The following is a 22,766-nucleotide window of genomic DNA, read 5'->3' as shown; positions in this document are numbered from 1 at the left end:
CTTTTAACTCATTTTGAGATAGTAGGATGAAGTTTTCAGCTCTTTTGTGGACTCTTTCTTGCATGCTTACATTCTCTGAAGGGATGTATTCTGCTCCGTATTCTTTTTATCTTATAGTAGCTTTATATATATAACTTTTCTATTGCTCATCTTGCATGAAATTAATTTTCCTGAACTTTTAGGAAGTGCTGAACTGAATACAATTTTTAACTTCATCCTCAACAGCTCCCTCTTGTTTTTATGAACGACTTTAAGAAAATGGCCTTGCGCTTGCTCAGATCCGTTGGCTCTGTTCACCTCAGCCACTTTTATCTGAACCTTCTCTTTCTTTTCTCTTATTGTCCTCCTCCTGCTGAATTTGAATTCTGCTTCTAACAGTTTCTTTTCTCATGAGACTTCATTTTGGATGGAAGCTCCCATTTGCTAGATTCAACAATGTCTGAGGCCTGGACTCCTGCACACAATTAAACCTTCTCTCCAGGTCCTTTTGCCCTCACTTGCAAATTGGATCCTCTGGAGCTCCCTCTACTCTGGCTGTTCTTTGATTTCCATTGAGTACCTGCTGGGGATGTGGGGTTCTCCTGTCTCAGTTCTGCCTGATATCCCACTGTTCCCTTGCTTCTTCCTGTCCAGAGGCTGATAGCACCTACTTGTATTTGAAGCTTTGCGGGATGCTTTGTCCTGACTGTGTTGTGCATATTGCTTGTGGGTCTGGGCTGATAAAGATGAACTGGGACTTGAAGGAAACTGACCAGGCTGGGAGGTCAACGAGAGGAGCTGAGCTCATGGAAGTTCATGAGCCCACCTAGTCCAACTCTATGGTCCTAACTTCCTTTTCATAAAACTCTATGCTTCTCACTTCCTGTCTTCCTGTCTTAAATACCCTCCATCTTAGCACATAAGCCAAAATGTACACGTGGCTCGTGGGGTCTGCATGTGCTGGGTTGCAGCCCTTTTTCCTTTTCCCAAATAAATCCTTTTTGGTGACAGAATACCTAGTTGATACTATTGTTCAGTCGACAGGGGTTATACTATCCTATGGCGGATTATTGGAAAATACAAGTAGATTTAAAAAACTACACCATCTCCACTGCCACCATCTGTCTGGCAATGGTGGCTGGGTATTTTGTAAAGCTCCTCAGTGACGCTTCTGCATAGCCAGGATTGAGACCCACTGAGCTAATGGCCCTGATTCCTCTTTTTACGACCATTTATTCCTCAGGGTTTAGCCTTCAGTGCTCCTCTCCTCCCTGACCTGGTCTCCCTTGGCAGTTTCATCCTCTTCAGACTCTATGTACATGAGAATGACCACAAAGTCCCAATTTGTTTTCCTGACATCAGACTCATATCCAGAATATGGCTTCACTTGGCCACTCCAGGGGAGGGGGAGCTTGGACCTATCGTGTTTACATCTTTTCCTCCTCAAGATGTTCCACAGTTCAGCTGTTCCAGCCAGAAGCCTTGGTACTAGCCTCAACTCCTCTCCTTCGTAAGCTCCAATATCTAATCAATCACCAAGCTTTTTAATTTAAAATCTCCATCCTCCATATCTGTGGAATCCATGCAAATCTCCCTCCTCCTGGCTACTGCTGCTGTTGAGGCCACTATCTCTGGTTACTGTAACTTATTCTTAATTGGTCATACAAATTACTGAAATATTCTTAACTGGTCACACCCATACCCATCTTAGTTTTCATATAACAGCTCAAATGACCTTTCTGGGCACCTTGTCCTCCAAGCTTGAAAACCACCACTGCCTGTCTGATGTCCTTAGACTAATGTGCTGTCTTCCTGACATGGTATAGAAGAACCTGTGCATTCTGGTACTATTTCAATATCTTTCCCTTGTCCATCTCACACCAATAGCTGGTCATCTGTAAGGTCTTAACGGTCCACCAGGCGTGGCACAGGCTAGTCTTAACTAAAACCCCTTCCAACCACCTCTGGCCCCACAGCTAAGTCACCCTTAACTCTTCCTGCAGGACTTAAGCACCATCTGTGTTCTGTCCTCCCACCTGACCTGCCCTCTGACCCTTGGACACTGTTACTCCTTGCCATATCCAAATGATCGAACTGCCTGTTGGGAAAGGCAGAGGCACAGACGATCTGTGGTGACTGATAAGGCAGCGGAGGAGGGCGCTTGACTATAAATCCCTCTTGTTTTACGTTAATGACAATGTTAATTCAGGATTCTATTCTTCCGCTGGACATTATTTACATTCAATAATTTTTAAAAAGTAGTTCTCCTTGAGAGCAAGACATTTATTCAGCTTTCACAGCTGAAGATGCAGGGTCAAGTACCCAAGCTCTGCCCCTCTTAGCTTGAAGTAATGAGGCAACTTCATGTGTTCCAGAAATGACTAACTGTCCTACCGATGTTCTGCTCGCAGTGCAATGCCTTAGGTTCAACCGACCCCGATCTCAAAGTATTTTCAGGCACTTTACACGAATTTAGAGAACAATCTGAGCTGAGAGGGTCGGGGTAGGGGCGCGTACAGAGGACTCCAGAAACTGACACACACCGAGCAGAACTTTAGCGCTCAACTCCACCCCAAGCACCCCGCTAGGCGGCCGACCGCTGCCAGCGGAGTCTGCGACAGGAGCTTTCTGCCTCGGGCCGGCCCCGCCCCCAACCCCCCCACCCACCCCCCGGCCCCCCAGTCCCCCCGGCCCTGCTGCGCTTAGCCCCGCCTCCCGAAGACCCGCCCTCGTGGCGGCCCGCCACGCCCCCGCTGTGGGCACGCCCTCCTGCGGCCCCGCCTGTCCCCTTCTCACGGTCCAGCTCCTCCTCCAGCTCCCTCCCAGCCCGGCCCCGCTTCCCGCGCTCGACCCCCAGTCTCCTCCGGGCGAAACCGCACAGGTGTGGCCGGCGCTCCGGCGTCCCAAGCCCAGGTGGCGTCCGCGTCAAGATGGCCGCTGCACGTCGCCGCAGGCCGGCCGGGGCCCCGCTGCTGCGCGCCACGCTGTGCCTGCTGTGCTGGGCGCCGGCGGCCGTGGGCGCTGTCCCAGAGCCCGGGCGCTGGGCAGCGACGGTCAGCGACGTAAGTGGCGCGTGTCGGCCTCGGGGCCCCCGGAACCCCGGGCGGGCTCTGCCCCACGGGCGCCCCTCCTCCGCCGGCCAGGGCGTGGGGGAGACGGGTTTGCCGCTGCAGGGTCGGCTGCCCTCTGACCGAGCCCCGGCCTTGGCGCTCAGCTGCGTCCCCGGCAGCCCCGGGGCCACACCGCGAGGCCACACGGGGGACTCCCGGTTCAGTTCCGGCAGAAACGAGAAGGCGCGGGCCGCTTCCGTGTTCTCTGTGACTGGGAAGGGGACACTTGTGGCCACCCACCCTCTTTCCCTCTTTTTGGGCCGGGAACTGCGCAGTCCCCGGTAGCGTGTGGGTGGAGGCGGAGCGTTTGGGGGGCTAGTCTTCAGGCCGGCGGCCGTGCAACCTTCCTTCCAGGCCAAGCCATCTGAGCACTTGGCATCCTGGTTTCACGAGGCGATGTTGGGGCGCAGGGGTGGTATTTTGGAAAGTCTTGCTAAACACTTTAGAACAGGAAATCGGGAAGAGGCCTTATGTCACGTGTTTCTAGATGGGACGACTCGTCCAGCTCTTTTTGACAGGAGTATTTTCCGGCATGGAAATATGTCCAAACTCTAGAGGCAAAACTTCTACTTTGATTTCCTCGACCAGAAAAAGAAAGTAGTACGAAGCTACGATGCTTCCCACGACAGAAAGGCTGTGCAGAGGGCCAGAAGTAGCTGTTTTTCATGTCTCCCAGGACCCTTACCAGTGGGGGCCCCATTCCCAGCGGCAGCAATAGAACCGGCATATTCCCGTTATTACATTTCTCTGGTCAAAAAGGAGCAACACTCAGAGATCCGCACTCAGGGTTTCATACTGCTTCTGGAGTGAATGAGCTGTGTCATAAGCTAAGTTACAGGGAACAGTATTGAAAGGGAGTCAGCTGTGCAGATTGGTAAACAGCTATCTGTAAAGATCTTTGCCACGTACCCGCTGGATGGTGAGACTCCAAAGGCCATGGGGAAAGAATGACTTTGCTTCCTGTGTGAGGGAGAGACGTTTTTCCTTGGGTCCCTCATAATTGGTAGTCCTGTATGACTCAAACCAGTAGCAGTCCATAAAACGATTCTCTGCAAAGAGTAGGCTGATTTTTTTCCCATTTCAAGTGGCCAGAACTTGTCCTTCAGAAGAGGAAAGGAAAGTTGGCATTTCATGTGTACTGCACATCTATCAAGAAATGGTTGTTTTGATTGTAAATGTCAGCAAAGAGTCTGAGCACCTACTGTGCGCCACACACTGCACTGGCCATTGCTGTGCAAAGCTGAATTTCAGACAACGGCCCCTTCTCCAGAAACCCACACGGTAGGGACTGCAGATTCGTGAGCAGTCATTACATACCATATGTGGCAGCATCTTGTGTTATTACTGGAGCGCCAAGGGGTCACCTGACCCTGCTTTCTGGAGTCGGTGCCTGGTGGGGTCTTAAAAAACCTTGGTGAAGAAGCGGGGAGTAGAGCAGCAGCTGTGCAGGAAATAGTGTTTCTGCTGAGTGTTCTGGCAGGAAGGCCAGAGGGGACACAGGCACCCATAAGCTTTGCATACCTGAGCCTTGAACCTGAGGCCCGTGGTCTATCAAGGACCTGCAGGGGCCGAATTAAGTCACACGGGCAAGTGAAGTGAGATGGTTCAGGCCTGGGAGGCTGGGGGAATGCAGTGGACTGAGATTGTATACCCCTTCTGATGAGGGAAGCTGCTGTTGGGCTCTAGCTAGGGGACACCATATGGCAGGGGACGCACAGAACTGCCAGGTCTACCTTTTAAAAGTGAAGGCAGAATCCATATTTTTATTATGTCAACTAATTCAAAACTTTTTTTTTAAAGGCCCCCCTGTGGCCCAAACCCCATTTATTGGTTGGATTAAGCACCCAGGCCAGCAGTAGAAATTTGGGGGTGTGAATGAGTGAGAGCCATTGAAATATTTTGGGTATGAATGCTGATCACTGTGGCTGCTGTCAAGATGAATTCTGGGCCCGATCTCGAGGCAGAGGGTCAGTTAAATTATTACACAGTGTGGGCAGAAAAGTGTCACCGGTCTGAGTCAGGGCAGTACAGCAGGAAATGCAAGCAGGAGCTGAGTTTGGGGGGGGGGTGTGTGAGATAAAGTGGGCACACTTTGGTCTATGGGCAATGGAGGTGAGGGACTGGAAGGGGCCGTGGCTAACGTGACAGGATGGCATCACCTACAAGCAGGGTGGACAGTGCAGGGAGAGTGGTGAGCAGAGAGGGATGTCTGGCTTTGGGCAGCATGCTGTGGAATGCCTGCGGGACATCCTGGTAGATGTGACCTTTAGGCAGTTGGGTATGTGGACATGGGGCTCAGAGGAGAGACCCGGGCTGGGGTTTTATTGTCACTGCTGTTGAAACTGTTGGGAGGGGAAAGGGTTTTCAGGAAAGAGTTGCCTGTCCCATCAGTGTTTTGCTTTCATGCCTAACCTCTTGTCCATTTAACACAGTCATGCCTCACAGCGTTTTTACTCTTGGTGAGGGCAGACTAAGTAATACAGTGTTTGAATGGTGGAGCCCGCATGAAGGAGGGCCTGGCCTGGCGTGGGGTATGATGGAAGACTTCCTGAGGAAGGGGCTTGTGAACTGGGCTTTGAAGGCTGAGAAGGAGTTAAGGAGGAAAGAGAGGCGGAGTGGAGAAGGGTTTTAAGTCAGCTTCCAGGTAGACCACTAGGGTCTGGAGGGCAGGAAGGCGGATCATGCTTTGGAGGAGCTGAAAGGAAGCTTCTAGAGAGGGGCAGCCCTGATAATGCTCAGCCCTGCGAGCTGCAGTGACGCTGGTCTGCTGTAAGTCCTCAGTGGAGATCCATCACAGTGCAGGGGGAAGGTTGGGGGCTTTATCAGAAACACCTTCACTGCAGGGCACAGGCAGGTCCCCTGTGGGAGCAGCACTGCTGGGCAATGTCGGCTGCCCTCAGCTCCTGGGTGTGGCTGGCCCCTGGCTAGGTCGCTGGTGGGAGGGGCATTTCCCCATCCAGCCTTATCAGTGTGGGGTGCAGGGGATTAAGCAAGTGAGTGATGTGATCAGATTTACCTTTTTAGAAAATAGTCATTCTGGTCATAGGGAGCTGTGCAAGGACTAGAACTATGTATTTTACAGGGTAAAGCTATACTCAAACAGTAGAGAAAAATGTTTAACGAGATCTTTTTATATTTTCGTGTTTTTCACTTTAGAAATCAGGACCTTTGATATTTAGGAAAATTATGTTTAACTCAACTGAGATCAAATTTTCTGGTAAGTATAGTAAACTATAATGCTAATATAACAATATATTATAAATTAGTAACGTAATATATTATAAATTAATACATTAATTTAAGCTAAATTAATATAAAGTAGTATGATATTTTATAAACTAGGCAAATGTTTTGTTTTAAGTGGTTCTACATATTAAGGGTTTCTTTTGTTTCAGTCGAGTCTTGGTTATTTTCAAGAACTGATTTTTCTGATCTGTCTCAGAAAATTATAAATTATTTTAAAACTATAATTAATTAATATGTAATAAAGTAGGCTTAGCAAAAAAGTACTTGACTGCTGTGAAATTTGACTCTGGATCTCAGCCTTTAAAACTAGATAAATTCCTTTTATGAATATATGAAATGTCATAATTATGATAAAGCCTTTATACTCCTCAAAATTTTCTAAATATACATATGATCATATAATAAAATAAAATAAAATAAAAATTACTGGACACTAACATTTTAATTAGGATTTTGGGGCATCTGGAAGTGACAGTGTTTGTTAGGTATCGTGTTGTCCACATAATGACCGCTGTGTAAGGATTACCAGGTCAGAGGCTGAGATTTTCGGTATTTTTAATGGTTGACTTTGGATAACATTTGCTGTGGTCCAACTCCTCTTAGTGTCTCCAGGATCTTGCCTGGGAAGGTTGGTTGTCAGAGTTAAAGTTTTGGGGTATGGAGTAGTTTTTTGTTGGGCAGAACACATTGGCTTCCTGGGGACCCAGAGTCATGCCCCTTTTCTCTGTCTCCCCATGCTCTGATCACCTGCTGGTGTCCGCCACATGTGGGTCTTGGCTGAGGGAAGTAGGCCCTCTGTCAGCTAGAAAGCAGAGGTGATTCAAAGCAGCTCGGTGACATCAGACCGTCAGTGGTCATAAGACCTTGGTAAGAGGAAATTGAAGCCCAAGGTGGGACCTCTGTGCAGAGTTCTTTCACTCTTCTCTGTGTAGCTCCCAGGTATTGGGTGCTCTGCCCCAGAAATTCTGCCCCCTCAGCCTCTGGAACGTCAGTCTCAGCTCTGTTTGGGTTCCTGCTGCTTACTGGCCTTCGAGATGGCTCACAGTGGTCCGTGCCTCCTGGGATTCATGACCTGTGTAGCCCCCTACCATATTCTTTCAACGTTGGTCTGACCAGTAAAACGTGGCAGAAGGAATGGCATGCCACTTCTGACACTAGGTCGTAAAAGACACTGTGGCGTCTGCTCTGCCCTCTGACTCTGAGTCTGAGTGAAGCCAGTTGCCATGTTGTCACAACACTCCCAAAAGAGCTTTCTCTCAGTCTAGACTTAATCCTTTTCAGTCTGTCTAACCATGCTACTCTCCCACTTGAAACATTTGCTGGTGCTTTGGAAGCTCCTAGTGGAGCATAAGAGCCTTATGCATGTCCTCCAGCTTCCCCAGCTGTGTTCCAACACAGGCACTGTTTCCATGTTTCTGCTGGAGCCATGCTCTCACCCACCCTGGGCCTTTGCATAAACTCTTCCACCCCCTGTTCACTGGGCTAACTCTTGCTGTTCTTCCCGTTAGAGGCCTCCCCCCGCCAGCAAGCCCACCAGTGCCCCACTGTTTGTGCTCTGCTAGACTGCTGGGGGCCTGTTTAATTGTTAACCCTCCCCTCCTCTGGTGCCTCTTATGGCAAGGATAGGGATTGCTCTCGGTCACTGTTATGTCCCTTCTAGGTATACAGGGGGTGTTTACTTTGTATTTTTTGAATGAATAAGTCAGTGAAGAGAACATTTAAGAGTGAAATAAGCAGTGTCTTGGCATCATATCTGGCTACTCAGCTGGTCTTAACACTGGACACAACATATACATGAAATGAACACTGGTACAGCAAATTTTGGTTAACTAGGATAATTTCATCTAATGAATTTATCTCTCTGATTTTGCAGTGACTTTTGGAGAAAGTAGGTAACGTTGTACTCAGTGTTTCATCGAAGTAGCCTATTTTAAATTACATTCTTGAAACCTTAAGTTTATAATGGAGTATATATATTGTTATTGTAAAATTAGACTATCTTTTTCTAAACAGTTAAGTCATTCCATTGTTCCGGGCCTGTGAGGTTTACCATCGATTGGCACTTGAAGCATTATACCTGTCAAAATGAATATTCTCAGCTGGAAGTAAGTGAAACAAATGTTTTAAAAGTTATACTTACTGAGGTAGCATGGGTTAATAACATTATATACATTTCAGGTGTACAGCCTTGTAATTCAGCACCTGTGTACTCCTGTGCATGCTCACCAACCAGGGTCCAGTCTCCTTCCAACCCTGTGTATTTGATGCTCTACCCAGTTCACGTTCCCCTCACAGTCCTCTCTCATAACCACCATTCTGTTGTCTGTGTCTATGAGTTTGTTTCTGTTTGTTTCATATTCCACAAGTGAAATCACATGGTTTTTGTCCTTTTCCATCTGACTTATTTTGCTTAGCATAATAGTCTCAAAATCCATCTATGTTGTTGTAAGTGGCACTATTTCATCTTTTTCATCCGTTGTGTATATGTACCACTTCCTCTTTATCCAGTCATCTATTGACGAGCACTTAGGTTGTTTCCATATCTTGGCTGTTGTGAATAGTACTGCAGTGAACATAGGGGTGTGTATACCTTTTTGAATTAGTGTTTTAGATTTCTTCCAATAAATACCCAGGATTGGGATTGCTGGGTCATAAAGTAATTCTGTTTTTAATTTTTTGAGGAACTTTCATACTGTTTTCCATAGTGGTTGCACCAATTTGAATTCCCCCAGCAGTGCATGAGGGTTCCCTTTTCTCCACAGACTCTCTGACACTTGTTTGTTGATTTACTGATGGTAGCCCTTCTGACAGGTGTGAGGTGGTATCACATTAACACAAATTTTTAAAATATGTAAATCCATGAAGGGAAAATTAATTATGAGTATAAAGATTTATTAGCTCATCAGGTGAGGAGGCTAGAAATACAGATTGTAGTTTCAGAGTACCATAGAATTACTTTGGGCCTTATGCAATAAATGCTGTAATTATATCAAAGTACATGTTTTCTGAGACGAATACAAATCTTTTAGTTTCCTTGTATCTTATGAAAAATGTTAGTAAATGTAGGAACCATTGATAAAGGGACTGGGTCGCATACCAACAAAAATCAATTTAAGAAAGAAATGTAAAAGTTTCACTTTATTAAAAAGTTAGTAATAGGGAACCTAGAATTTACGGGAGTGCAGGTAGATTTCGTGAGTATGAGTAGATCTCAGCAAGACGTGAGGAGGGAGGGAGCCATTGGGAAAAGTGGGGGGAGGTGGGGGTGCTCCTGAGAGAGGCCTGCCCCTGCCCTGCAGCTGGGGTTCCCCCGACCCCAGACTCCCATGCCCTCACCAGGTGCTTGTTTCTGTGATGCTCCCGTGGTCTTTTGGGATCAGTTCCTTTTCAACTGATCTGTCATCTATTGGCTCCTAGTTTGAAAAATGTGTGGGTTTCCATAGTTTTATTTATATCATCTTTCCATTTGGGGTGAAAGATACCATTTTCCTTGAATATTGCCTTTTTGACTTTCTCCCTCAATATTTTGCCCCTTTACACTGAACACCTCATGTATATTTGCTAAGAACAGTGGTAGTCACTGAGGTGGTGACACAGCACAATTGTCAAGTTCAGGAAGTTTAATATTGACAATGATACCAACATCTAATACACAGACCTTATTAAAATTTTGCCAGTGTCCCAATAACACCTTTTTTAGCAGGTTGTTTTGTTTTTGATTTTTCTGGTATGGGAGCCATTCCAGGATCACATGGCATTTGTGCAGCTTATTTTTTTCTTTTTTGGTCTTTTGTGACATGACAGTGATATATTTGAAGTGTACACACCACTTATTTTTATAAAATGTCCCTCAATTTGAGTATTTATGATGTTTCCTCATGATTAGATTCAGGTTATATTTTTGACAGGCACACCAAAAAATTCTGGTTTTTCCTATTTTTGTGATGTTAACTTTGATCCCTTGGTTAGGGAAGTTTCTGCCAGGTTTCTCCACTGTAAAGTTACTACTTTTCTCTTTGTTACTAACAGTAACTTATGAAGAAGTACTTTTGTATTTGTGTGTAGATACCTATCCTATTTCCTCTTCAATCCTTATTTTCACATCCTCTGATTCTTGCATGCTGAAGCAGTTATTACTTGGGTGGTTGCTACATGGTGACTTTCTGATCCTGTGTTTTCTTCATTTATTAGCGTTCTACTCTGAGAACGAGCTTTCTCTTTTCCTCTGTCTTCCTGTTTGTCAGTCATGGGCATGGACTCACGGGTTTTTACTTTGTGGTGGTTATGATCTATCACAATTTTTACTTATTTCATTCAAATTGTCCTTATTTGGCCAGTGGAAGCCAACTTACCTTTTCATGATGACCGGAAGCTGCCCTAGGATTTTACTCCTTCTTCCGGGATGCAAGGGCCCTAGGTCCTGGTGTGTAAAAGAGCATCCCCTGCCTGTGGTTGGGTTTGCACCTTTCTTTATGTTGCTCAGTGTTGGGTCTGTCTTTCCTCCTGGTTAAATGCTGCTTTCTTTCTCTGTAAGACTTTTATCCCTGAGATAAGATGAAAGGAGCCCCAGGACGAAATAGTTTGTATTTAAAACATCTTCATCACTTCTTTACTGTCAGATGATGGTTACATTATGTACTACTGTATCTGAGCACGTTGAAAGGGCTGAAATGTTATGATTACCTCAGTTTTGCTTAAAACGATATTCAAACGCTTTTCCTATTTGGTATTTTGTTCTACTGCATATTTTCAAGTATTCCAAACTAGATAAATTTTTGGTATTATTTAGATATTAAATTTTACTTATCTTCTTGGATAGTAAGTGTGGAAATAAATTATAACAGAATTTTACCTTCGGTAGGAGCTGTCACAGGAGCACGGAAATGTTGGTGAAGACTTTTGTGGTCATTATTTTAAGAACAGCGAATGTTGGACAACAAAAAATGAAAACTTAGATTGCAACAGTGGTTTACAGGTGTTTCCCTCTTTATATGTGAGTATCTGTCTTAGCACGTTAAAACTATTTTACTCCCAGTGAATACAAGTATTAACTTAAATTCTGTTTTGCCAAAGTTTTAATAAATGTGCTTAATTTAAGTTAATTTTTATCTTAGTTCTTTTGTGAGTATGGTAGTACATACATTGTAAGATGTTGGCGCCGTTGTTCCGTTTCTTTGTACCCTTTGCAGCAACACCCTTGGAAGAGGGTCCTTTTGTCATCCTCTCACAAACTGCTGTCACTTTGTGTGTTGTTCTCTCTTTTCTCCACTCCACTCAGACCTGCCCCCATCTTCCCAGAAAAATAGTGCTCGTCAGCATTACCAGTAGCCACATTGTTCAACATCTCAGGACAGTCTGTCTGCATTGACTTACCAGCATTTCACAGACATGAACACTCTGTCCTCCTCGCTTGCTCCCTCCCAGCATGAAAGACCAGATTCTAAAATGTTCCCAGCAACCATCCCTGGGTCGTGAGGCTATAGTTCATTTTAACTTACTTTTTTGTTGTTCTAAAAATTCTGAATTGAAAATATGTCTTCAGTAAAAACTTTAAAGAGGTTGCTTAAAAATTTTGTGAAGTGTAATAAACATACAGTAAGGTATGTTAGAAGTACACAGCTTGATGAATTTTCAAAACCTGACATGCCAGTGTAGACCCAGATCAAGTACAGAATATGTTAGCACCTGCAGCTCCTTTTAGTTCCTAATACCCTCCCCACCAATGGTACCCACTGTCCTGATTAAGGAAGTGATTTTTCAAAAGCAGGATTTTGTTACTCATGTTTGGGCTACAGCGAAATTTGTTCTGTTGTGTTCAGTTTTCAGATTTTACTTTTTTCATAACACATTTTTTCTTAATTGTTAAAACTGTCCCCTTAGAAATGAAGTAATATAAAATGGAATTATTTTATTATTTTTTCCAGAATAAAGAACTAATTACAAATAACAGAAGTGTTTCAAACCAGGAAGGATCAATGGTGAGTCATTTATTTGTCTTCAAATCAGATATATACAAGTTACAGTAAGACTGAAAGGAATCAGCTGATGGATAAATATTTGGATAATGAAATAAAGTAGGATTATTAGAACTGGGAAAGAAAAGAGAAGCCTTATTTGAAATGGCCTAATTTCTTACACACGTCTCTATGAATTTTATGTATACTGTTTCTGTCTTTGTTAAAAAATCTCTTTAAAGTGACAGTTGAAGGTTAACTTGTACACAGCCTTTCTTTTATTTGGGAGAATTACTGAAAGTCTGGAGACAGGAGGCGGAGAGGGTCAGGAGTTGTGTGAGGACTGGGTGCATGTAGCAGAGCACATGTCAGCTTTCCTTCTGTGACTTTGTGCGTCTTGTTTGTTTCCACCATTGTGTGGAGCGTTGCGACAGCGGGGAGCCCTTCGCTCTGCAGTAGTGGGACAGGCTCTTCGCTTTGCACAAACTGTGACAGGTGGAGGGACAGGAAGTGAAAGGGAAGGACACGGAATATTCAGGAAGGAGTGGGAGAAGTTTGGCCCAGTTACTTGGGGCATTGGAGGTGTCATGGGCATGACGGCAGCAGTTATGGTCCCAGGGGGCCTGCTAGTAGCATAGCACCGTGAAGAATTTAGACAACTCAGCCCACATACCAGGATGCGAGTCATTTCTCACAGTGCTGTCCGACTCCCCCTCCCACAGTTCAATTAAAAACACATTTAAGACGGAATGCTTGATGAGATTGGGGAAAACATGGGAAGACTAATAGGAGAAAAACAATTCGAATGGTAATATTCAATAAAACACAGAATGGGAACACTAGGGGAAAACCTGTAGAAATAAGAAAAATAGAAAATGTTGAAGAGTGGGAAAGGCTTTCCTTCCCCTTCGTCCCTTTTGGTCTGCATGGATGGCGGCAAAAAATGGGGTCCTTCCCTTCCACTGTTACAGCCCCCTCTGCCTTTTCTCTGTGTTCTCTGTCCGTGTTTTTTTAAAGTAACCCAATTCAGTTATTAAAAGTTATTTACAATGTGGCGAATAGTTGTTTAGCTACGAGTATATCTTATAGAGTCATTTAAAAAAATAACAATAAAGGTTATTTTTTTGTGTTTCAGGATGTTGTTGCAAAGACACAGAGAGATGGGTTTCACATCTTCATTGTTTCGATTAAAACAGACAAAACAGATGCAAATTGGAATTTGAATGGTATGTTTACTGTCTGCTTTTACTGTAGTCACAATTTTTGTCATTGACCCAAATCTACATTCTGTTTTAAAACACATCGTACGGAAATGAATTCCTGTTAATCACAAAATTGAATAATCTGTTTACTTGGGGGACTTTAAACTTCTTATCTTAATGGATTAGAAATTTTAAATTAAGATAAATTTTAAAATTTTACACTTTATACTGGGATACAAAATTCTCCATCCTTCCAAATTAAAAAGAAAATGTTTTTAACACATAGAAATGGGAAGATAGCATCTTAATTGTATTTGAAGTAGATTACATTCTGTTTCTTGAACATGGCCATCATTAGGGGTTGGAAGTTGTTGTTTTTGAAGTTTTTTTTTAAGCATCACTGTAGCCCAGGAGTAGAAGTAGCAGGTCTGGCAGCAGAAGTAGTGTGATCGGTGAGCTCCTGCACTGGAGCCCTTCTGTGCCCAGGGCAAGAGTGGGCTCACAGGAAGCTATTTGCAAGGGCATGCATGCCGTCACATGTCCCCAAATTGCTGTGGCTGTCATTTTCTAGAGTGGGCATCTGCTGGGCTGACAGTAGCCAAAGCTACTGAGGATCTGCACGCTGCTCCCTCATCCACTGGGGACGCACACAGCTGGCGTCCTGTGGTGGGTCTGGTGGAGGTGGCTGCTCTGAAGGGGGTGACATATGAGCCAGGCCATACCACACAGAGGGAGCAGGGACCTTGAGGCCCTTGTGCTCCTCACTGGTACCCCCTCCTCCCGGCAGTGCCTTCCCCAACTCCAGCTGACAGGGCTGAGCTTCTGCAGTTAGTAACTGGAGCCGTTGCTGAGCCCGGTGAGGCCTGCACTGTACTAGACACTGTTTGTTATCACTGTCTCGGACAGCAACCCAACAAGACGCTTCAGTTCAGGCACTTACTCCAGTTACATGGAGAGCCAAGTCCTCAGGAGATCAGTGACTCATCAGGGGCCCGGCCACTGCCAGTGTGACTTTGCTCTCTGCTTGAGGTCAGTTGGCCCAGGTTTTACAACCGTGTGTATACTGGTGAGGGCATCTTGATAAGATCACATGATCAAACAGCTAGAAAGTTTCCAGCGCTCACGTGTGTGCATGTGTGTGTGTTGGACACACATGTACCATTTGTTAGCCTGCTTTGTGTTCTGGAGCCTTCAGGGAAATGAGCTTGTATTTAAAGCTTAAGAGAAAGCTGATTGATTGTTAATTTAACTCTTTGATTTCTTTGTCCCCACGCTCACTTTCACCAGTTTCCCTTTCTATGATGGGGCCAAAAGGATATCTCTCTGCCTCAGATTGGCCTCTCATGATTGTGAGTATGTCTATCATTGTTAAAAAATGAATTTTGTGTACTAATTGGACTATTTTAAGTTCTGAGAGTTCAGTGGTGGTGGTCCCTTAGCAGCTGGTGCTCTGACGTGCCCTCTTTCTGGTTCTGCAGTGACTGGAAAATCAGGGGGTAACACTTGCACATAGAAATGCCGATTCTCACCCCGGAGTCTCCCTGACTGCAGTTGTTTCTCTCCCTCCAGTTCTACATGGTGATGTGCCTCGTTTACATTGTATATGGCGTGCTCTGGCTCATGTGGTCTGCCTGCTACTGGAAAGACATATTAAGAATCCAGTTCTGGATAGCAGCTGTTATCTTCCTGGGAATGCTTGAAAAAGCAGTTTTCTATACCGAATACCAAAACATCAACAGCACTGGGCTGTCAAGTGAGTTGTGACTGTCCCCATAAACATGCTGTGACCACAGAACCCCAGGACAGCGCATTGTGGAGGAAGTGGAGGGGGCATGGAGACTGTGGGAGCGGCTGCGGCCTGGGCCAGCATGCACCTGTCCCCATTCTCTGCTGTCCTTCTCACTGGTGCTCGCTCACTTTCCTCCCGGGGAGAAGAAAGGTCCTGTTCCTTAAGGGCTGGCTCCCCACAGTTGGATTAAGACGACACGGAGCTCAGGACGGCAGCTTTGGGTGCCACCAACTATGTAACACATTTGAGTTTCTCCCCCACCGCCCAAGGCTCCTTCCCCTCCAAAAAAGAGAAGAAATTGGGCCGCAGGGAGTGAAATGGGTATGGCCCACAGCCTCCTTCCATCCTCTTGCCTCTTCCTCGTGCACAGAATTTCTGTGACCGTCCCTGCGAAGCGGGAGGTCATGTGGCTGGGCATTGCAGTGTATGCCCCAGACTTCTAGAAGGCCGGAGAAGGCAGGGACGGTGAACTCTGTTGCTGAACCTTGGAAGGGAGAGAGCTCAAGAGAGCTGGATGTACATAGGCACAAGCTCCAGTGGGGGCAGTTACCATGACCTTGGGGCCGATTTCCCATGGACATGTGTCTGCTATCCATTTTGAAATAACTCCAGGAAAAAAAAGAGTGCATCGGAACACAGATGAAACAGATTTGGCATAACGCTGATAATTACTAAAGCTGAGTGATGGGTACATGGGAATTTATTTACTGCTTCTCTGTGTTGGGGAGTGTTTCTAATTTCCTCACATCAAAAGTCTAAAAGGACTCGTACAAAAGAATAAGGATGGACGTCCAGGGAGGCATGTGAGAGGTGTCATTCTCTGTAAGGACTGCAATGATGATTTTGAGTTTGCTCTAAGCAGGCAAGGTAGGAAGGACGGGATGCTGCTGATGGCTGAGGATGGACGCATTCTTGGATGCCGGCGGTGGCCGTCCAGCCCCTCGGCTGTTAGAGGTGGTCACCTCTTATCTGAGCGGTGGGGCGGGGGCACTGCAGGAGGGCAGCCAGTGCCATCCTCGGCGACTCCAAGCCCTGTGTCTGAGTCGAGAGCCCGCGGGCCGCTGTCAGTGTCTGGGGAGCCCTGAGGAAGAGGCGGGGTCCCGGGAGGCTGGCGGGCTGTGTGACTTCCCAGTTGGGGTTCTGTGACCTTGGCTATCTTGCTGAGCATGGGACCTGGAAGGACAGAGTTCAGAAACCCCCTAAGGGGAGGGAAGAGCACTGCCAGGACCCACCAGGGAGCATGTCAGAAACAGGTTGTGCCAGGTCGGCTTCTTTCCGTGGTGCTTCTAAGTTGGCAGTGGGAAAACGTGGTGACTGAGTGTGTCTGACGTCCTTGAGTTATTTGCCGAGGTCTCTCGTGACTCTTGTGCATAAGATGGAGGATTGTGAGCGAGAACGATGAGATGGGGCCACCTGGTGCCTGAGTATCTTCCCGACCCTGCCTGTCCTCACTGCCAGCACTCTGAGCAGCTTCTCCCCAGAGCGACCCTCACGGGCAGCCCGGTGGCCCTCGAGCCCTCAGGCAGAGCAGTTGTGACGGAGCGAAGCTGTCTGTGTGTCCAGGGCCAGCACATTTTTTCTGCAGAGGCCGTATAGTAGATATTTCTGGCTTCTCAGGCCTCCCGGTCTCTGCTGCAACTGCCTAGCTCATCCACAGGCGACAAGTGGGTCCTGTGCCAATAAAAGTTTATTTACAAAACCAGGCGAGGGAGACAGATTTGTTCCTTTTTTACTGCCTTGTGTACTGTTGCTGCCCTTGGCCTCAAGCCCAGGTGCAGAGTGTGGCCTAAAACCCTGTGCGATGGCCCCTCGTCCCAGCCTCTGTTCCCCGGACCTGTCGCACCCCTCTGTTCCCTGCCAACGTACTGTACCTCCACTTCTTGGGGCACACCGTCCTTTGCCTCCTGCCCCCACGTGTGTCGTTTCCTTTGCTTTCCTGTCCCTCCCCAGGTAGCTCACTCCTGCTTCACCTTCAGGTCCCGACTTAGGGGTCACCCCCTCTGAGAAGCTTTTCGGGACCCCCATGTGCCTCCCCATGTGTGGATTAGCTTGGCTCCCTTCACAGTTCTGCGAGGCCCTCTGTCACGTCTGGTGCTTTCCAGGCTGGGTTCCGTTGGTTCACTTGTCCTAACCAGAGTCCAGGCTTCACAAAGTGGGGCCATGGTGTCTCTGTTACTATGACAGCCACATGGAAGCACCAGAGAATAAAGATGAGGACATCATGGGGTCCAGATGTTTACAGGAAGGAGGAGGCTGTGGTGCTTGTCGTCTGAAGGGGGAGGATGAGCACAGGGAAGGGAGGCAGGGACCCAGGTCTTGGGTCGGCACAGAGCTGCGCCCAACAGGGTGGGTCAGAGACCAGGCCGTGAGTCCCCTTCTCTGAGCTTTTCAGTGTCGCTTGGATTAGGTGCCCTTTCAGTCAGCCTGAGGTTGGGTGTCGCTGTCCATGGCACGTGTTTACTGTCGGTGGCCGGCCCAGGTGGCACACTGCGAGCTGCTTTCTCTCTTCCCTGTAGCCCAGGGTCTGTTGATATTTGCGGAGCTGACATCTGCTGTGAAGAGGACGCTGGCTCGCCTCCTAGTCATCATCGTGAGCCTGGGCTATGGCATCGTGAAGTAAGTCCCACTGGGCTGGAAAGGCGCCACTTCTCCAGTCCCGTGGCTTCCGTGCAGCGGGACACTTGTCTGTCGTACAGACCCGAAGGACGCGCTCCTAAAGGCCGTCTGCACATGCTCGCGACTTCACACTCAGGGTCCCGAATTGGAATCTCAGTAGCTTCTCATAGTTCGGTGAATAGAGTCAGCTTTAAGGGTATGGAGAATTGTAAACGATCCTGGAAGTTCAAGCCATTTTCTGTTTCCTGAACAGTGTAGTTATGCTTTTTTGACTGTATTTGGGCATTAGCAAGATTTCTGAGTAAACCCTTGTCCCATCAGCACCACTTCTTCCCACCCTCTCATCCCTGTGCATCACTTGTCCTTGTCATACCATCCTTTCCTCTGCCCTAAAACCTGACTCCAGGGGCATGGCCTTCAGCCTGGACCCCCCTCACCAGCTTCTCCCTGAAGCCCCGTCACCACCCAGCTCTCTCCCCTCGTCCCTTCACGTGCTTTGCTTTGGGGTGGAGGCTCAGGACCACACACAGGACACAGATCCTGAGGTGGCAACCCGTGGACCTCACCGCAGCCACGTGTGGGGTGCGCCAGTGTGTGGGGCACAAGGCCTGTGATCGTGTCCCTTCCCTGTCAGCCTGGGTGGCAGCTGTCCTGGAGGGACTCTAACACTTCTGCTGATAACTGACTGACTCAGAATTCAGATGAACTACATGAGAGCACTATATAAATATTAATTTATTTTTGTAGTAATTTAATTTTTACTAACATTTTGTTTTAAAATGATAATTTTAAGTATCTTTTTAAAACCATTCTTCTAGTTAACTCTGAGAAGGGGGTTTTTAACTAAAATGTACATGCGATAAACTGACTTGCAGATGTCACGAAATTTCAGTTCTGTCACATTAACTGCAGAAATCACCATATTTGCATTTTCCCAACTCATTCAGATTTTTAAATAGTGCAAATGATATTTTAATTCTTTTCAATGGAAACTGAAATCTGGTTTCGGATATTGAGAGAAGGAAGGTCATGGGATTTGATCTCCTAAACATCCCGCTTTTTCTCTGCCCAAGTCGTAAATCAGTGGGTCACCTCCAACAAGTGTACCTCAGAACGATTTTGACTAATGTTAGTGAAGGGTTACAGTATTTCTGCCGGTGACACTCAGAAGTTGGCACTCATCATCCCGGGTCTCAGCCTCTGCAACTGGACCTGGGCTGTGGGATACGTGGGTCACAGGCTGCATTCCAGCAGAAAACCCTCTGCTGCTTCCAGTGCCAGAGAAGGAGGCCCATTTTCCTGAGCCTCTTGCTGCCTTGTTCCTAACACAGGAGCACAGGTGGCAGCTTCCTGGGGTTGGAAATAGGGCCAGTGACTGTGCTGGTGCACCTGGCTCACCTGCCTTTCCTCTCGCTCTGTCTGCCCTCCCCGCTCCAGGCCTCGCTTGGGGACAGTCATGCACCGGGTGATCGGACTGGGGTTCCTCTACTTTATCTTCGCAGCGGTCGAAGGCGTGATGAGAGTCGTTGGGGTAAATTCTGCATAATTCCACTTCCACCTCTTTGTCGGAGCCCCTGAGGTGAATTTGTGAAGACAGGAAGTTTATAAAAAATGCCCAGTTTTACTTCCTATGGAATAGTTTCCTTTTCAAGACTTCCTGAAAGTAAAAGGCAAGCCAGAGCACTTCCTGAAGTGACATGACTGCCTGATGGCAGCTGCCACCTCAGAGATGTCCACGGTCCCCCCCAGGAAGGTTTGCGTGTCATTCTGCAGTGTGTACATGCCCATTTCTTCCACACATGCCAAGTGAAGACAGTCCGTGTGCCTTTCACGCGTGGAGACCTGCGTCTCGCTCTTTAGTCTCATTTGGCTGTGAGTTGTCTCTGACTCTGGGTGCAGTATTGTGGGGGTTCAACAGAGCCCATCCCAGAAGGACCCGAGCAGGTGGTATTCAGGGGGTGACAGTGGGAAGCAGCAGGTGCCCTGGACAAGAGTCAGTGTGTTTACATCTGTGAAGACCCTCAGGGTTGTAGCTCGTAGATTTTCCTGATCACGTGGTTGATGAATGAGTGATTCACAAGCTTCTTGTACATGACTTGATTTCGAGAATCGTGCTGTTTTACCTCCAGTGTCTTGGCTGACATGTATAGCTCAGGTCACTGCACAGAGGGCTCATGTGTACGTGGCCACGTCACGTTCGCTCTGACTCGGAAAGCAGTATAGTCGTCCGGTCCTGTTAAAGGCCTCATGCTCCTTCCTGTTGTCTCTGGTCTGCATTCCGTGTGAGATAACACCTGCTCCTTTCATCTCTGACTGACTAGTGAGGGGTGTTTATTTTCACAATACATAATGAAGAACTGTATTTGTATAGAACTCACAGGAAACTCCTCTTCCCTGGAAAGAAAACAGAAAAGATAAATACTCCACATGCACACATGGTATATGCATTGTATTTCCTTAAAGTCTGACACAGTCAGCTTCACACCGGTAACTGCTCTCTGTCAGCTCCTCATCAGAGTGAGTGGCGAGCCTATAGTTTGCTTGTCCCCTGCACTCAGTTCCTTGGCCTTATTTTACTTTTTCCAAGTCCTTCACGCCCAGCAGGAAAGAGGAAGGTCCACCTCACTAGTATCCGTGACCATGGCTTGGATGTGGAGAGGGGGGGTTGACATGGTTGCCCAGGGAACTAGGGGCGTGGTGCTGTTACTCCCATTCCAGAGTTCAGTCTGGTTGTCCTAGAGCAGGCTGACAGGTGAGCAGCAGCTGCTGGCCAACCGGTTATTTCTGTGAGTTTAACCGCAGTTGGCAGGTGAGATCCTGTGTGTGGCCGTCTCACACTGATGCTATGAGCTAACCTGCTTTCTCACCAGAAGAGAGTGCCTAGAATGTAATGAAACTCAACTGTCAGGGTTTAATTCCTGTTTTATCTTCCAGGGCTCTAGCCACTTAGCTGTTGTTTTTGGTGACATTATTTTAGCAGTTATCGACTCCATTTTTGTATGGTTCATATCCTTTACTGTGCCCTTCTAAAAAACAGTTTATGTCTTAAAGTCATATTTCTTTTAATGTGTAATGATCATAGAGAGAAATACAGTTTTGCATTATTGTTACCTCCACATGGGATGTTAATTGAAGGTGAAAAAGTAACAACTCCCCAGACAAACAGTGTCCTTTTTTGCCATTTAGTTCAGCGAACTTAAGTGCTCACCGTGTGCCCCACACTGAGGAGGCAGGGAGGAAAAGACAATTCCCTGCATTTAAGGGACCTGCGCTGTGGTAGAGGCAACAGTGCAGCTGGGAGCAATATAGCAACAGTCTCTGCCATTTTAGAGAGGTGGTGATACAAATAGGAGAGAAGGTGTTCTAGCATGAAGTCAGGAAAGATTTCAGAGACGGTGACATTTAAATTGAGGCTGGGAGGACAAAATGGGGGTTCGGTAGGAAGAGAATTGAGAATCAGGGAACAGGCATTCTGGGAAAAATGGAGAACACATAGTGGGAAGCATGAAAATAGAGGGACAGTGGCAGAGTGTCCCAGAGTAGCTACCTGTAGGTACAGATGTGGGAGAGGCGGGGCCCATTGGGGAGAGAGTGACTTGTCCACAAGGAAGCAGCCTAGGAGGCTTTTCTGAATCCCTCGCGGGTGGTCTTTTCTGAGCCCACTCTACATGTTCTTTAAATTCCGTTTGTGAATTCTCATATGCTTCCAAGTTAAAACAAACTCTTTAATGTATCATCCTCTTCAAAGCAGTGGTTGTCATCCGTGCTTGGGAGCTGGGAGCAGAGATGCCCCTGAAAAGGTCATGAAGCCGGGAGCCTGTCTTCACAGGTTACAGACCGCGCCCCACACAGGCGTTTGCCTACTGTGGGGCGTGTAAGAGCCTCCCAGATCTGTCCACGGGGCCCCAGTCCAGTTAAGAAATAATACCTGATTTAAAGAGTTGTTTCTAACCAAACTTGCCTAAAAGTCTTAAAAGCATTTTGCTTCTGGTTAGCTACTGGTTTAGAGTCCAGTTTATTGAATAAATTTGTAGTTCAGTGAATTGGACCTTCTCAGAGTGCTGTGAACATCTTCCTCCGGTACTTGTCAGTTCCTGCATGAAAACACACCTGAAGGCATTCAGTTGTTAACAAGGAGAAGTGCACACCTCAGCTGTGCACAGGAGCTGCGTTCCAGCCCAGGTGCAGGTCCTGCTCTGAGTAGCAGCCCTGTGGAGAGGCTCCCCGCCCTGGGACGGGCGGGCAGGACTGCAGGGAGACCAAGTGTTCGCATGAGGACCCTGCTTCCTTTAGTTTTGTGAATTACTGAGCTGATCCTGTGTGAAGCTAGTTCTAAAGTAAAAGCAAAATAGCCTGAAAACTTCAGAGCCACAGCCTTTCTCATGAAACCCTCCCCCCTCTTTTTCTGTTTGTTTTATTTTTTTGCTGTTTTGCTGCAGGCCAATGACTCTGATCTTGAGCTTGTGGCCAGCCTCCCCCTGTCTCTTCTTGACTCTGGCTTGTGCTGGTGGATATCCTTTCCTAGGGCAGCTGGGTCCTGTGTTTCTCACCTGGGATGATGGGCCGTGTGCTTTCCTCCCCACTTCCCCTCTCACCGGAAGTGGGTTAAGCTCTCCCTCCCTACCTTTCCCTACCTTGGTAAGTGCAGGCTTAGGCTCTTTTGAATTTGCTTTTGATCTTTTTATTCCTTGGCTTTTAAAAATCACTTTTGAATTATTAAACGAGGCCAGACTTTTTAACACAAAAATTGGTTTTAGTTAAGAATTTCTAAAAAGTATTTGTTTTGGTGATGTTTGGGGGACACGACACATTTGCATTTTTGTAACTTCTGTAGGAGTCTTAATTGGGTGGGTTGTGCTGTTTTAGACAT

The 22,766-nt window shown here is 46.9% G+C and overlaps 1 protein-coding gene across 2 annotated transcripts in view; it reads left to right on the top strand.

Annotated features, from left to right (window-relative positions):
- Positions 1 to 2,765: 2,765 nt before the first annotated feature.
- Positions 2,766 to 22,766, top strand: part of TMEM87B (transmembrane protein 87B) — a 35,434-nt gene continuing 15,433 nt past the window's right edge. The window contains exons 1-11 of one of the 2 annotated variants that reach the window (XM_074332494.1): positions 2,766 to 3,041; positions 6,246 to 6,306; positions 8,349 to 8,440; positions 11,197 to 11,328; positions 12,260 to 12,313; positions 13,425 to 13,515; positions 14,779 to 14,840; positions 15,061 to 15,244; positions 17,797 to 17,896; positions 19,334 to 19,427; positions 22,336 to 22,409. In XM_074332494.1, coding sequence (XP_074188595.1) covers positions 2,910 to 3,041; positions 6,246 to 6,306; positions 8,349 to 8,440; positions 11,197 to 11,328; positions 12,260 to 12,313; positions 13,425 to 13,515; positions 14,779 to 14,840; positions 15,061 to 15,244; positions 17,797 to 17,896; positions 19,334 to 19,427; positions 22,336 to 22,409 — 1,076 coding nt within the window. In that variant the 5' untranslated portion in view covers positions 2,766 to 2,909. Of the gene's footprint in view, positions 3,042 to 6,245; positions 6,307 to 8,348; positions 8,441 to 11,196; positions 11,329 to 12,259; positions 12,314 to 13,424; positions 13,516 to 14,778; positions 14,841 to 15,060; positions 15,245 to 17,796; positions 17,897 to 19,333; positions 19,428 to 20,830; positions 20,903 to 22,335; positions 22,410 to 22,766 lie in introns of both variants that reach the window. The other variant, XM_019714513.2, reaches the window with a different exon arrangement.

Source organism: Rhinolophus sinicus, linkage group LG05, assembly GCF_036562045.2.
Source record: "Rhinolophus sinicus isolate RSC01 linkage group LG05, ASM3656204v1, whole genome shotgun sequence".
Lineage (NCBI taxonomy): Eukaryota > Metazoa > Chordata > Mammalia > Chiroptera > Rhinolophidae > Rhinolophus > Rhinolophus sinicus.
This window is presented reverse-complemented; position numbering and strand designations above follow the sequence as displayed.